The sequence below is a fragment of the Balearica regulorum genome, chromosome Z, assembly GCF_011004875.1.
Source record: "Balearica regulorum gibbericeps isolate bBalReg1 chromosome Z, bBalReg1.pri, whole genome shotgun sequence".
NCBI lineage: Eukaryota > Metazoa > Chordata > Aves > Gruiformes > Gruidae > Balearica > Balearica regulorum.
This window is the reverse complement of record NC_046220.1, coordinates 87247760-87261586: the sequence shown is the minus strand read 5'-3', so window position 1 is coordinate 87261586 and position 13827 is coordinate 87247760. Positions and strand designations below refer to the sequence as shown.

The following is a 13827-nucleotide window of genomic DNA, read 5'->3' as shown; positions in this document are numbered from 1 at the left end:
ACTCATGTATGCTTCAAGAGAAGAACGACCCGTGAGAATTTGATGACTATGAGATAGTGGGAGCTGGAGGGGAGATTAAGCAGTTGAACCAGCGTTATGTCAGTAACTGAAAATCTGTAAAATTCATGGAATCATACACTCATTTAGGTTGGAAAAGACCTTTAGAATCATCGAGTCCAACCGTGACTAAATAGGCTGAACCTTCTGCTAAGGGCATGCAACACACTCTACACCTTTATGTCCAAACACAGTTTAACATACTTCAGCTTGAGCTGACAAATAAACTGCCCATGAACTTCAGTGGAAGTAGAGAACTGAAATTCCATCTTCAATGTTTTCTGAAATCTACATTAAGATGGACTGCAGCATCAATGCTGAAATAGCAATGACGTCATTTAAAATCAAAATACATAAATTTAAGCATGCGTTACCGGCCTTTTAGAATGGCTTGCAGTACGGAAGAATTTTCTAATAGAAACTTTAAGACAAAAAGAAGTATTTTTTCATAAAAATATTAGCTACTTTCACTGCCACAGCAGGCTCTCGGCAAACAAGTAAATTTGATCCTATACATATAAAGAGGATCAAAATATACCACGTAACCAAATCCAAGAATGACAGCAATAACATTGTATATTAGATTCAATAGTGTGGCTCAAGGAAATCCCCAAACCACTAAATCCCAGAAGAAAACATCTGCAAACCTACCTTTTTCCAGACAATCACACTCAGGAATCCTGACTAGACCTTACTGTGGTGCAGTATATGCCTTCTGTGCCAGACAGGCTTCGTGTAAGCTAAGTTCTAAGCTAAGTACGTATCTTTCTAAAGCTGTTGCAACTATGACCTAGTGTTTTCCACCACGCAGTTTACTGGAATTGTTACCTCTTATAAGTTTCCCCAGAGGAAAAAAACACGTAATTGCTAATGCTGATACGGTTTAAATGTTATCTTACCACTGACTCCATGTCTTTCAGAGTTATTGGTTTCCCCAGCATCATCTTGTAAAAAGGTCTGATGAAGAAGCCTGAAAGAGAGAGAAGAGTTACCTCCGCTGTTGTGCGTTTTCACCTTACATAAAGATATGACTGCTCAAGGACAACACACCTGAGATTTCCTATAATGCTGGCAAGAAAGACATTTTCTGAAAGTAACGGGTTGTAACTGCTCAAGTTAAAACAGCAGGCTCATTTTGTATTTAGGCACAGAAAGTCCAACTTTTCAATTACAAGAATTATGCCATTAATTACCACATGCCATTAAACACCATAACATTAATGGTAGAGAGACACAAAAGATGGAGAATGGAGCTCAAGGTACTCTAATCCACCTCAAATTGCCATTCGTCTCTTAAAGGAGATAGTAGAAAAACAGGACAGTGAGCTTCCTCTTCTAATGTGCTGCACTATTGCTAAATAAAATACAGTTGGTTTATGTTTGCTTATTGTGGGGTTTCAAAGTTCGGCTGAAATCATCTTTTCTCGTTAAATCGTTCAGTTATAATTTTACAGATCAAAATATGCTGCGACTGACACCCACACAACTGCTTTGGCTGCAGGTTTGCGTGGAAATGGCTGATAGAAATGTAGTGACTTTCCTTTATGGATAGCGATTATTTAGCAATGCTGATTCAGTAGTTTTAACACAAGTGGAGAAAGGAGCAAAACTTTATATAATAAACTTTATATGTGTTTGTTGAGTAAGACATTATAATTTTTGAATCACCATTCACATCAGGAATGCAATTTCCAACTGTTCCAGTTCCATTACTTTCTCTCAGACTTTGTCTCCAGAAATACTACATTCTAAAGCATACGAATGCTCGAAGTTATTCCCTTTAATAAAAATCCGTTAACAGTAGCATAGCCATACAGTGTAATAACTCACCATCCAGTAGCTTCCCGTGATATACTGCCAGACCAGCAACCCGACCAATAAATGTGAAATACGACAGATGATCTTCGTTACAAAGACCTGAATTAGGATTAATCTGAAGTGTATAGTTGTCCCTTTTTTGGGGAAAGAAAAAAAATATCTAAATAACCAAGCCTTTAAATAACCAGATATTCAGATATGTTAATAAATAACTTGAGCTTAGGGCCATTTCCTGTTCATTTTTGTGAGAGTGTAATAATGCAATTTATCCACGTGTTCCTCAAGAGAAGTATCTGCCGGTTTGCGGGTAGGCTGACCTAATCAAAACTGTCTTGCTACGACCGTAATGATTATTTGCCACAGGTAACCAAAGCTCCTGCTTGTGGGGTAACAGGATTCCACCTGTGGCAAGTGCCAACTTCTTCAAAGGATAAAAGCCTGGCATCATTGAAAACAGCAACATTTTGCCATCAGCTTGAGTGGCGTGAAAATTTCAGCTAAGCTATCTCTTCTGCCGGGCTTAATTATTCACTCTTTCTAGCCAAATTTCATGGCTTAAAATATTAGGATTCTCTTTTGCAGTAGGTGCTTTTAGTTCTTGAAATACCTGACGGTACTGAAGAGGAATTAAGTATAGGCCCATGGCCCAACTGTCCTAGGATAAAGAACATCTTCTTACCAACATCTTAAACTGCACATACTGGAGAACATCTCTGAAATACACTTAACCCCCAGAATATTGGGAAAAAGCCGTCAAAGGACTAACACCTTTTTTAAGTGGGTAACAAAGCATTAAGACTGGTGTGAAAGCGTGCGTCACAATAAGACATTAGTGTAAAAGCAGTACTTTTAATTTGCAGTATATTCTTAATCTGTGAAGAAATATATGGGGGTTTTAAGTAATTTTTTTTCTTATTTCTTAAATTAACTAGTTAGATTTCTGAACCTAAAATGAAATAAAATTATGTTTAAAATATCTACAGTGACTTATATCCCATAAGTGGAAATATTTCAAAACAAAAGTTTATCCAGTGAACTCTAATAACACACGGGTGTCCTGTGCTGCGCAATGTTGTTTCAGTTGTGTTTCCCTTCAACAGCAGAACGTGTGAGACACAAATGCGAGAAAACTCTCCTCTATGCAGTCTTTGCTCATCACCTTTACGATCTATTCCACACTTATTAGAGAAAGGAGTGAGCTTGATATTGACATGAGGCCATTAGAGCTACTGCTTGCAATTAAGAAATCCATCCTCACTGGAGCTAAGTACACAATGAGGAATTACGTACAGCTTATTAAAACAAATGCACTTTAAGCAAGAGACTTGTTCTCTCATTTACACTAATGGATTGCTCAAAGATTTCAAAGTTGGACAAAACCAAATTTAAATTTATGTAAGGCCACTACTGTGCAACTACTGAAATGTAAATGAGAAGCTGGTTTATGAGCTAATTATAAAGGAGTACTATAATTCCGGATGGCAGATGTTTTACAATGTAATGGGAGGGCAGGAAAAGTCTTTTGTCTGACATCTCTCCTTTCACTATTGCTAGCCTCAAAAATCGCACTTTTGCTCCAAACAAGGCAACACTGAATATTATCTTAATAATGAAAATGTTTGATGAGATTTCAACAACAATTTGAAAGGTTCTCTGAAAAGCAAGTAAGATATGATAGCACAGAACAGAGATTTGCCTGAAGAGTGCATACGGATGCACCATGAAGGATAATCTAACTACTTTCCAGTGTAACTCTGCCTCTTACGCAAAATCTAATGTATATCCCTTATGAATGGAAATATTTTAATGGACACTTACGTTGCTGAATATTCAAAGAGACCATAATAAGGGTTAAACATCTCCTTGGACAAGAGAAAAAACCATTCTCTGGCCACACCTCCATAGTCAAGTCCTTTTTCTGACTCAAATTCGATCCAGAGCCTGGCTTTTAGTACGTCGGGTCTCTTCACAGACATAATTCTTCTGTAGGACTCCTCAAAAATATTATTTCTGTGTAGCTTCATCTCAAATCTGTTCGGTATATCAGCCTATGCGAAAGGAGATTATATTATACTTGTTAGTCTCAGTAAATAAGTTTTCAAGCAAATTACTGACCAGTGGTAACAACTAAATGACAGATCAGACATCCGATGTATAGAGTTTTCCCTCATTTTTGTTTTCTAGTGCTAAGTCCACAGGCTGATAGCATATAGTGACTGATTCCAACACAAAGCGGCACGTTTCTACTCACTGGTTTCTTTAACTTCTTCCGGAAATAGTCATATTTCTGTTTGAACTCCCTGGAATACGGAACTGCCTATCAGAGAGAGAATCATAAATAGAGATTATTCCAGCTATTCAGCACTTTGATATTCCAACATTATTTAAACAACAAAGAAATTTAAAGACATGCTATCTACATATGTATGCCATAGGTTCATCTAATAAAACGCACCACGCATGAAGTACAGCAGCCAAAATTTTCCCATTTCTCAGTGTGAATTTGAGTGAAAAGGTATGAAAACTTTTGACCCAGTTGTTCTGTTTATCAACTGCTTATCCTCATTTTTTTCTTCTTTGGGGACAGAAAAGAGCAAAACCAATTTTTAACACAGAGAAAAACATTTGAAATGTATTGCTGCCCTCCAAGTGTCTCACTAGGAAATAGCGAGCACGCCCTAAGGTACTGCATTTCAAAATGCCCAGTGTTACCACAGAATATGGATTTGCACAGCCGAAAGCGTTAAGCATTGTTAGGTGCTACTCAGAAGACACAGAATTCAAAGAATTTTGAACATGAACCTAAGAACAAGTTAAGGGGCTCCAGTAAAGCTGTGACATTAACAACAAACTGTTTGCCCTCCAAGAAGCGCAGGGGACAATGCTTATCTACACAGCAGAGTTACCTAGGGAGGGGAATGTCCACGGCTAGAAATTATCTTTTCAGCCCAATGTGAATCATTCTAATTCTCAATAGTTATCAAACTATATCAAAACTATTTTGTAAACTACTTATAATGAAAATATACACTTTCATAATGTCTTTAATCCAGAATCTGAAAGCATTTCATGAACAAATTAACATTCTTTTGAACCAAGTACAAGTCACTGCATAATATTTATCTGAAACTCACTCAATGCAGCTGCCTGTGAGTTAGATCATATTTTCAAGTAACAGCAGCATAACAGAACAATTTTAGAAGTTTAAAAAAAAAAAAAGGCACAATGAAGGTTGGAAGAATAACATTAATTGGTTTCTGGCATACATAAACACTCCCTAACAAATGCCACACGTCTCTGAAACATGCACAAACGTCCAGAAAGGCCAAGCCTTTTTGGGCACCACGCAGCCAGACGCTGAAGTGCGTCAGCCAGGCAAGAGCCATCCATAGTCCTGACCGCCAGTCCTATGACTGCAACCCACAGCATTCAGCCTTCAGCTGAAATGGCCGTAAAACCAAGTTGTGAATTAAATGTATGAACGGGAATAGGCCGGAGAAGTGATACTGTGACAGGTACAGGTCTGGCTCTACCAAATAACTGCTAGGTATTAAAGTAAGATTCCTTAATTCTCTGTGGGTTTTTTGACAATTAATTTCTTGAGAATTACGAATCCTTAATTCTCTAGTTTTTCACACCATATACAACATCAATTGAATCAGGGTTTGGAAAGAGCCTTGAAAAAAATAAGAAAAAAAAAAAAAGGCTTCCTGGCCTCGATCATAACATTTTCCAACTAAATCCTTACTTTCCTTTGCTCTACTATTCCTTCAAGATGAAAGAGTAGACCTAGTAAAACTAGCTAAATAAATGAAGTGTGATTTTTTGGGAGCAAAGGACTGATTTTGAATTCCACAGGACTGCAAAAGTTACATTCTCTGTTCCCTGAAGGCTGAATCACAAATTGCAAAGCTCTGGTTCAAGTTCAGTTTCTGGTCAAGGACTGGAATTTTGGGGAGGGAAGGTATGGGCTGGTCTTGGAAGTAGATTCATGACTGGATGTAGGCGAGAGTGGGAGGTAGAAATATTTCTGTATGAGTTTTCTCTTGTGGACAATGAGACATGAAAAATGAACAAAAAATTGAACTAAATCATTTTACTCTGATGATAATATGACTTTACTACAGCTATAAAATAATCTTTCAACATGTTTCCATTGTTTAAATGCAATGTGAAATGCAATTTAAGGAGTTCTTTGTTTCTGTCATGGCACCAAGAATACTATTAAAAATGTTAAGATGAATCCTTAATGCTTATATGGCTGTAAAATTGATTTGATCTTGCTTTCTCTTTAAAAAAACAACAAATAACTGTTATTTACTTAATGGGATCATGATTGACCCTTATCATCATTAAACAAAATTTCCCAGATAGTCTTTCTCATTTATGCTTAACATTTCTGGGAAAATAAACGTTAAGAATTTGTACAGCATACTGTATAATAGTATCTCAAGCACTAAGTGCATGATAAATGGGTAAATCACTCCAAAAGCAATTATCTTCCAACAAGTGATTATTATAATCTTATTAATAAACAAGAGCAGTTGGAATTACACCATGCAGTAGATATCTGCTGTGTTCTGAGACCCTTAAAAATCCTGAGGATTTGCCCAAAATAAAAAGGCATTCTTGGCACCTGGAAACATCTTAGGGTTGCAAGTATGATCATTCAGAATACCATAAAACGGCATAAACTAGCATTAAAAGATCAAAGAATCACTCTATATATTTGATGTTTTGAAAATTTGATATTAAAGTAAAAGCATGTATTTATTCTTTCCAAGGCTGATATTCTTGAAATCTCTTAGTTTACCTGCAGGAAGTTTTATGTCCCTTAAAACTGATAGACCCAGTTTTTGTCTTTTTTACACTCTGAATCCATATAGTCACAACTCTCCCACATCGAGTGGAAATAGCTTTTTCTTATTGAGAAATCCAAAAACGAACAGCACAGTGTCTCAGCTCAGTAAAATTCCATTGTCAGTACTGACCCCGGTAATGGGTAAATTCTGTGATGTACTGTCGTATCGACTGATGAAAAACGTTTCCTAGACACTCCGAGGCAGAAACCAACTTCACACGCTCATGGCTACAAGGCAGGAATCATACCATACCACTGGAAAAATTTGCTAGCTAGGTGGCTACTGCTAGGAAAGCCTCCGAAGCCCATCAAATTCAAACCACCTGCCTGACCTGGGAAGTGTGTGCACAGCACTGTAGTTCCACATGTGCCAGAGACTCCCCATCAGCCCACTACTGCCCTGGAGCACTGGCAGCAGGCTGGAAGAGCCCCCAGTGCACTCCAGCCGGTGCGGAACAAAACAAAATAGGGTCCACAGAGTGGTACCACCATTTGAATGCCGGGGACGAAGCATCAGTTTTGGGGCACAATGGCAGCTCCCCCTGCCCTTGCAGACTCACAGAAGCCGGCACCTGAGCCTCCCATGTCTGTCAGGAAAAAGCAAGGCAAAGGTCCTGCTTCTGGGTCTGTTCATGAGGTAGACTCTGACCTTATCTGGAGCACAGGCATGACTTGCTGCTCGGTAATGCCCCCTGCCTATACCAAATGTACGCACGTCACAGCATTTCATGGAAGTAAACATAGCAGTACTTACTGGACCAGTAATCGCCGGGTTCTGCAGTCTGGGGTCTTCCCACTGGGTAATTTTATTATCTGTAAATAACAAAACAAATTATATCATCACTTCTCTGTTACTACACTGTGAATTTATGTTGGTTTTTTCTCCCTACACCTGTATTCCCTATCATTTCCACAACTTAGTATTTCAGGGTTAGAAAAGGCTGCATTCACCCATCTAAATCAAAACCCCATCACACTGTTTAGTTGAAAACACTCATTCAAAAATGCAAAATTACAACAGAATCCAGTGTATTTACACTGCTTTTATTTCAACGTCTGTAGCAGTAAACATGTTCTATTTGAACATGGTCTTGGATTCAACTCACATTAGAAATACACAGACTTCACGCCTGAAAGGTAAAGGAACCCCAAAACTTTGTCAAATGACAGACAAGTTTACTTGTTTGAAATTTTGCATAAAGATAGCCAAAATGTAATGCTTTTAAAAGACAGACTATATTTAAATTTGGAGGGAATAACATCTCTTTAAAAAAAAGTCCTAGACACTGATTTAATGAAAAGGTTATAGGACCATTAAGGGAGGCAAAATTATACAGTTACGGTATAAGAGATCATTCAGTTTTGACCAAAGGAGATTTTGCCAGTAACGCAACAGAATCCAGTTCCTTTCATCTACAGTTTTAAGAGCACCAGGAGGGTGATATGGTAAGGTTATACAGGACCACGAAGAAACTCCCTGCCTCCAGACAACTGCTCCTCACAAGATTCTGAACACAACAGAATCACAACAAAATGATGATGTTGCAACAATAAGACAATGCTCCAAAAACCAAACTAGATGCCACCTGCATTGGCAAGGTTTAAGTTGTCCATTTCCTGCACTGAAAGGGTAACAATAAACATCGGTTTGTTACATGCGCTGCTTTATGAACTGTATATTAAGAAGGTAGTCCAGATTTTAAGTTTTGTAATAGCTAGGTTTGGGAATAAACACACTAAGTTTCAAGAAAATTCTTTTTACGGCTACTCTAGGTAAAAGCAAAGAACCAAACCCACTTAAATTAAACCACAAGTATTTTCCATGTTTCTACAGCTGGAAAAGACCCCTAAGTTTTGAGCATCCCAAGCTAGTTTTAAAACAGACCGGGATTTGAAAGGTGACATTCATTAAATGTTAACTGAAGAAAATGAAAAAAGATCCCAAGCACATTTCAAGAAATTTGATCAATTAATTTAATATTAAACCATTATTTTATTTCCCTTTACACATTAAGTCTCTTTAGTGCTTATCGAAATTATGGAGGAAGGCTGTTAAGACTGACAAGCTCCAGAAACCACAGGAGACCCACAGAGCAGAGCTGCCACAAGGGCGTGACGCCCGATCCGGCCCTTTCCATGGTGCTTCAACCTGGTCAGTCACATTTCCTTCTATAAGGTTTACTGGGTTTATATCAATTCATTTCTTATACCTACTTGACCTTGAGAGCCACAAATCATGGTGGTAATTTTCTATGAAATCAAAGATAATAGAACTGGAAATGACTCCAAGTTTGTCAATTCTTTTGTATTGCCCTACGTACTTAAGAGAATACAATGCTACTGACAAATTGTTGCCTAAATTTTTTTCAGAGTATTACAGTGACAGGGACTTCATACTATAAATGCTATTCCAGGGCTTAAATGCCCAACAATTAGAAGGGTCTAACGTGAACCACTCTACCCGAATCATAGCTCAAGGGTCTCTGTCTTATCCAAAGTGGATGTGGATAACAGCACATTTTTGAAAAGCTACCACCTCTCCTGAGTCTTCACACAAACACAATACTCTGTCCTTCCTCGTAAATCGGGCTCTAGGGCCTTTGAGGATTCCCTCATCTCCCCTGCTTCCTCTGGTCCCTTGCCCAGTGGTGCACTGTTTTCCTGAGGTTTGGGATGCCATGCTAGATACAGTAGTATCATAGCCAACATTACCAGTGCTGACGAGAGCAGAAGGATTACTTCAGGTCTTAAATAAGAGACTCCTGTTGATACATCACAGGATGAGTTAACTCATGTCCAGTTGATGATATTTTTCAGGCCCTTTTCAAGCAAAATTCTGCTAATTATTCCCATTTTTAGTAATACTTTGCAATTCTTATTAAACAGCATCTTACCTTACACTACAGTGGCAATTTGCCAGATTCATTCTGATTCCCCATCCTGTTCCAGTGAGCACCTCTCACCTCTCCTACACTGTGGTTTTCTGCTCAACTAATGAGTATGTTCTGCTTAATTTGTTGTTCAAATCCCTAATGAATATATTGAAAAATGGTGGATGCAAGACAGACTTTGATAACTGTTCTGCGTATGACTGGAAAACCTTTATGTTTTCCTTCATGGTACCTTCCAACAGGTAAATCGTAGTTTTCTATAAGGCTCCTAGGAAATGTACAAGTATATGCATGCTACAATGAATACAGAATGCTATTTTATTCATGGAGGGCAAATAATAATGACTTAGCTAGCTAAGGACCAATCATGGAGAACTGGAGACTGTATTTTTTGTTAAAAGATTGACCGCTGCAGAAATTAGAACTGATTACAGTTAAAATCTAAGAATATTCTTTATTCAGGCTACTATGTTACAAGTAATACCTGAATTATTTTAACAGTACTTTGCTTTACTAGTTTGTATGGCCTGCTTAACAGCAGTTTGTGTTGCTCCACAAGAGGAAGTTTCTGTGCTGGTTGCATTACTTTTTTACACTTTCTCTCAGGGATGAGAAAAACATTTCAAAAATAGGACAACAGTATTGGATGATTATGCAAAAGAATTACAAAATGTACCTGGGGAACCAGGACATTAATAGTAGCTGAATCTGTTAACAATTTCAACTTTTATACTGTATTCTAACAATTAAATCAACTACATTTTTTGCATCCTAACTAATCACTGTAGCAGAGAAGCACTGAAATGATGGCCAGTTTACATGGTGATGGACACTGAGACTTGCATATTTAGGGTGAGCACGGCTGATCGCACCCATGACTGATTTCAGCGTATGCTCTCAAGTTAGCCACGAAACAAGCAGGAGTCAGCAGGCTCAGTCACAAACCTATCGTTGTGGTCAAATGTCATCGCACTTCCTTATCATCCTGCGAAAGCAAATGCTCAAGCCACGTCCCTGAGCACTGAAAGCTGTTTGTAGTCGTTCCCTAAATACTGAGCACAACATGCTCGCAATGGAGCTGCAGCGTGTCCGCTGTAGTACCGGCTAGCACCACCTCTGCTCCTAGAGTCTGCTTGTAATTGTAGTGGTGTGGCACCAGGCTGAGACTGAGAGGATATTTGCTGGAAACAAGTAGCATTATAAAAAAACCCCTCTAAACTCTTGTAAAAACTGCTATATAAAAAGCTAAAACTCCCTCAGATCAAAAGAGGGACTAGAGAGAGATTTCAGATGCAAATACACTTAGTTTCATAACAATTGTAAATTCTTTGGGGAATTTTAATTAATTTACAACTTTACCATTCCATTTCCAAGACTAACACAAGCTTCAGTAGTCTTAGGAGACTGAAAAATTAAAACTTTTTAAAGGATGTTGGGAGGCTCAACAATTATAGAGATATTTCAAGTGAGACAGTTTTATTCTGTGGCTCTTCAGTGGCAGCAGTTTAAAATAATTTGCCATATTTAAGTTTCCAGATATCTGTTGGGAAAAACAATTACAGAAGGTACAAAGAATAATAATTCTCTACTGATGTTTGAAAGAGGTTAATCTTGTGCTTGACAACTGTATTATTTCTAATTTTTATTTGAAACTATTTATACAATTTCAAAATTCGTATTACTTTAGAAAGAGTCTTTTACTAATGATTTAATAATGTCATATATACAACTACAGATAAGCATCAGAGTGAGCGTTACTGATACTGAAGGAAAAAAGGTAATACTATCAAATAAGTGTAATAGTTTCACATTTTAATTCTTAAGTTTTGCATGGCATATGTACCCTCTTCTAATGGTTTTGTGAGTTACCTATTTCTGTGAAGATTATGGCATCAGTAGAAATAATCTCTCACTAAAAAGTCCAGCTGAAGTCTTAAAAAAAGGAAGAGGAGGAGGAGGAAACCCCCCCTTTCTGGGCTGCTTTCTTTTCAAACAACAACAAAAACTCACACAGTAGTTCTGAGATGCTGTAGTAAGACAAGTCTACAATGAAACATCACTTACACTAGAACTTCACTAACAGAACTGAATAATATTAATGGGCTGGGTGCAGTTTAACATGCTATAAATAGGAAATAAGATCAGAATCAGCACTGCCACAAGATCTTCTTAAAGGAGAGGAAAGAGTACCGTTATCAGTGATAATTTCTCCACTGCCTATATGTGGAGTTGTGGCTGTATGGTCTTTTCTCATCTTATTTTCCATTCCTAGTGTATATTTTAATTTATTAAGTGCAAATAAGCCATGGGATCATCAACAACAACAACAACGAATCCAAAATATCAACAAGAACAAAAGAAACCACAAAGAAGAAATGTTAATGCTTCACAAGTCAGAGAGGGACAAAGCTTGATGAGCCAATTAAAAGCAAGCTTTCAGTGAATATACAGTACCGTATGAGGGCACTAAGTCTCTGGTATCAATGTCTCCACATATCAACACCTGGCTTCCTAAATGAAGAGTAAAATTATAAAGCTTTCACTTCAATACTTATTACCTCCCTTTGTCTATTTGCTGTAGTACCTGAGTGCTTACTTACTATGGTCTATATAAAATGTTCTTCCATCCAAATGTATTCTTTCCTCCCAACCAGGCTGGAATTGGGAAATAAAAAAAAAAAGGAGAAAACAAGTGAAACACTACCAATCTCACAAAGGATGAAGCAATACGTTATGCACATCTATTTAAATTGTCTGATAGATGCTTGGGAGGTAGAAAACACAAAATGATCACAGATGCATTATGTCAAGGCCAAAAACCTGGGAAGATTCAAAGAACTGGCTATTTACACAGGTAAGCGTATCCAATACAGTAAATATGTTTTTAAAGCTTGGAAGTGGAAAATTCCTGTGTCAGAGTTTAAATCCATTTCCTACTACGAGGAAATGATCACAAAGAACAGATTGTCCATCATTGGTTAGGTTTGAGAGTTTCTGCTTCTACTTCTGAAACACATGTGGGTTATTTACAATAAAAATATAAGCCAGGATCCCATTACAGTAGGACAAGAATGTCTAACCAAGTCCTTAATTCCTCCCTTTTTACCCATTCCCTTTTCTTATCTTCCAAATGACTATAGTACAGAAAGGAGGATGCATGGCACACTGTCAGTATACGCAATGCTGCCCAGTCTAGCACCCATTCCACCTGTATGCCCTACCTGAGCTTCAGACTGCTTTTAAACAGAGATGAGAAATTATTTCATTTCAATCTTTTTTGAGAATCCCAGACTAGTTTGGGATCCTCCTCTAAAAAAAGGTGGTAAAAGAGGTTACCGCCCCTCACCAAAGGTAGCATTTGTCACCACTCTTACCCAAAAGCAGCACTCACTTTGTTCTGCTGGCAGAGCAATTCATCTAAGTAAACTGTAACCCAACTCAGTGAAAATGAGTAGGATTAAAGACTGGTTATTCAAACTGTTTAAAACTAAAATAATTTAACCTGCCATGTCCTGTAGGGTGGGACAGAAACCTCTTCTGGTGGCACAGCTGTTTGCAGACAGCTTGTCCATAACACGCTGGAGCAATGAGAATGCTGATGACAATTAGTGGCGTGTTGTCACTATGGTTTCCAGCGTTGCAAGTACTATTTCAATGGCATTTTCACAAAAGTATGCTTAGTATGTATGGCACAATGAGCTGAATTAACACTACATCATAAAAACGAGACCTTAGAAAAAGTGTTTGCTTTCATAGACTAGTCTCTGCCATTAAGGATGCAGGTTTTTTAAAAACAAAGCAAATATTTGACATGACTGTAAATCACTATTATACTTTGGTTACAAGTGTGACAAAACTTCTGATGTTAAAATGATCTTTTTTTCCTGCAGAATATGGAAGTTTCATTGAAAAACTCAAAATGTATTTAGATTTCTGAATGTCAGTATAGGCTGGTACATTAATAGAGCTCATTTTGAATCATCTGCTCCAGCAACAGGTCATTATCTAAAAGCACACAGCCAGAGAAAAAAACAAGGTACGTTTCTTCAAAGTTCAAAGCTTCAGATAAGCAAAGAAACACGCAGTCATTTCAGAACTACTATGAGCTGGCTTCAAAGAGCCTGACTGATTCACAGATCACAATAAAGCTTTTTGGTGCTATATATAAACATGACTGTAATATCTCCAGAAAAGTGATGA

General features: G+C 37.7%; 1 protein-coding gene across 12 annotated transcripts in view; it reads right to left on the bottom strand.

Moving 5' to 3' along the window:
* The window catches only part of NEDD4L (NEDD4 like E3 ubiquitin protein ligase), a 180043-nt gene that overhangs the window by 17318 nt on the left and 148898 nt on the right, over window positions 1-13827 (bottom strand). For 6 of the 12 annotated variants that reach the window (XM_075740794.1, XM_075740792.1, XM_075740799.1 and 3 more), the window contains 7 exons: window positions 12228-12282; window positions 12082-12138; window positions 7491-7549; window positions 4127-4192; window positions 3694-3923; window positions 1888-2009; window positions 957-1027 (listed from right to left, as the gene is read on the bottom strand). In XM_075740794.1, the coding sequence (XP_075596909.1) occupies window positions 957-1027; window positions 1888-2009; window positions 3694-3923; window positions 4127-4192; window positions 7491-7549; window positions 12082-12138; window positions 12228-12282 (660 nt within the window). The remainder of the gene's footprint in view (window positions 1-956; window positions 1028-1887; window positions 2010-3693; window positions 3924-4126; window positions 4193-7490; window positions 7550-12081; window positions 12139-12227; window positions 12283-13827) is intronic. The other 6 variants (XM_075740793.1, XM_075740791.1, XM_075740796.1 and 3 more) reach the window with 1 other exon arrangement.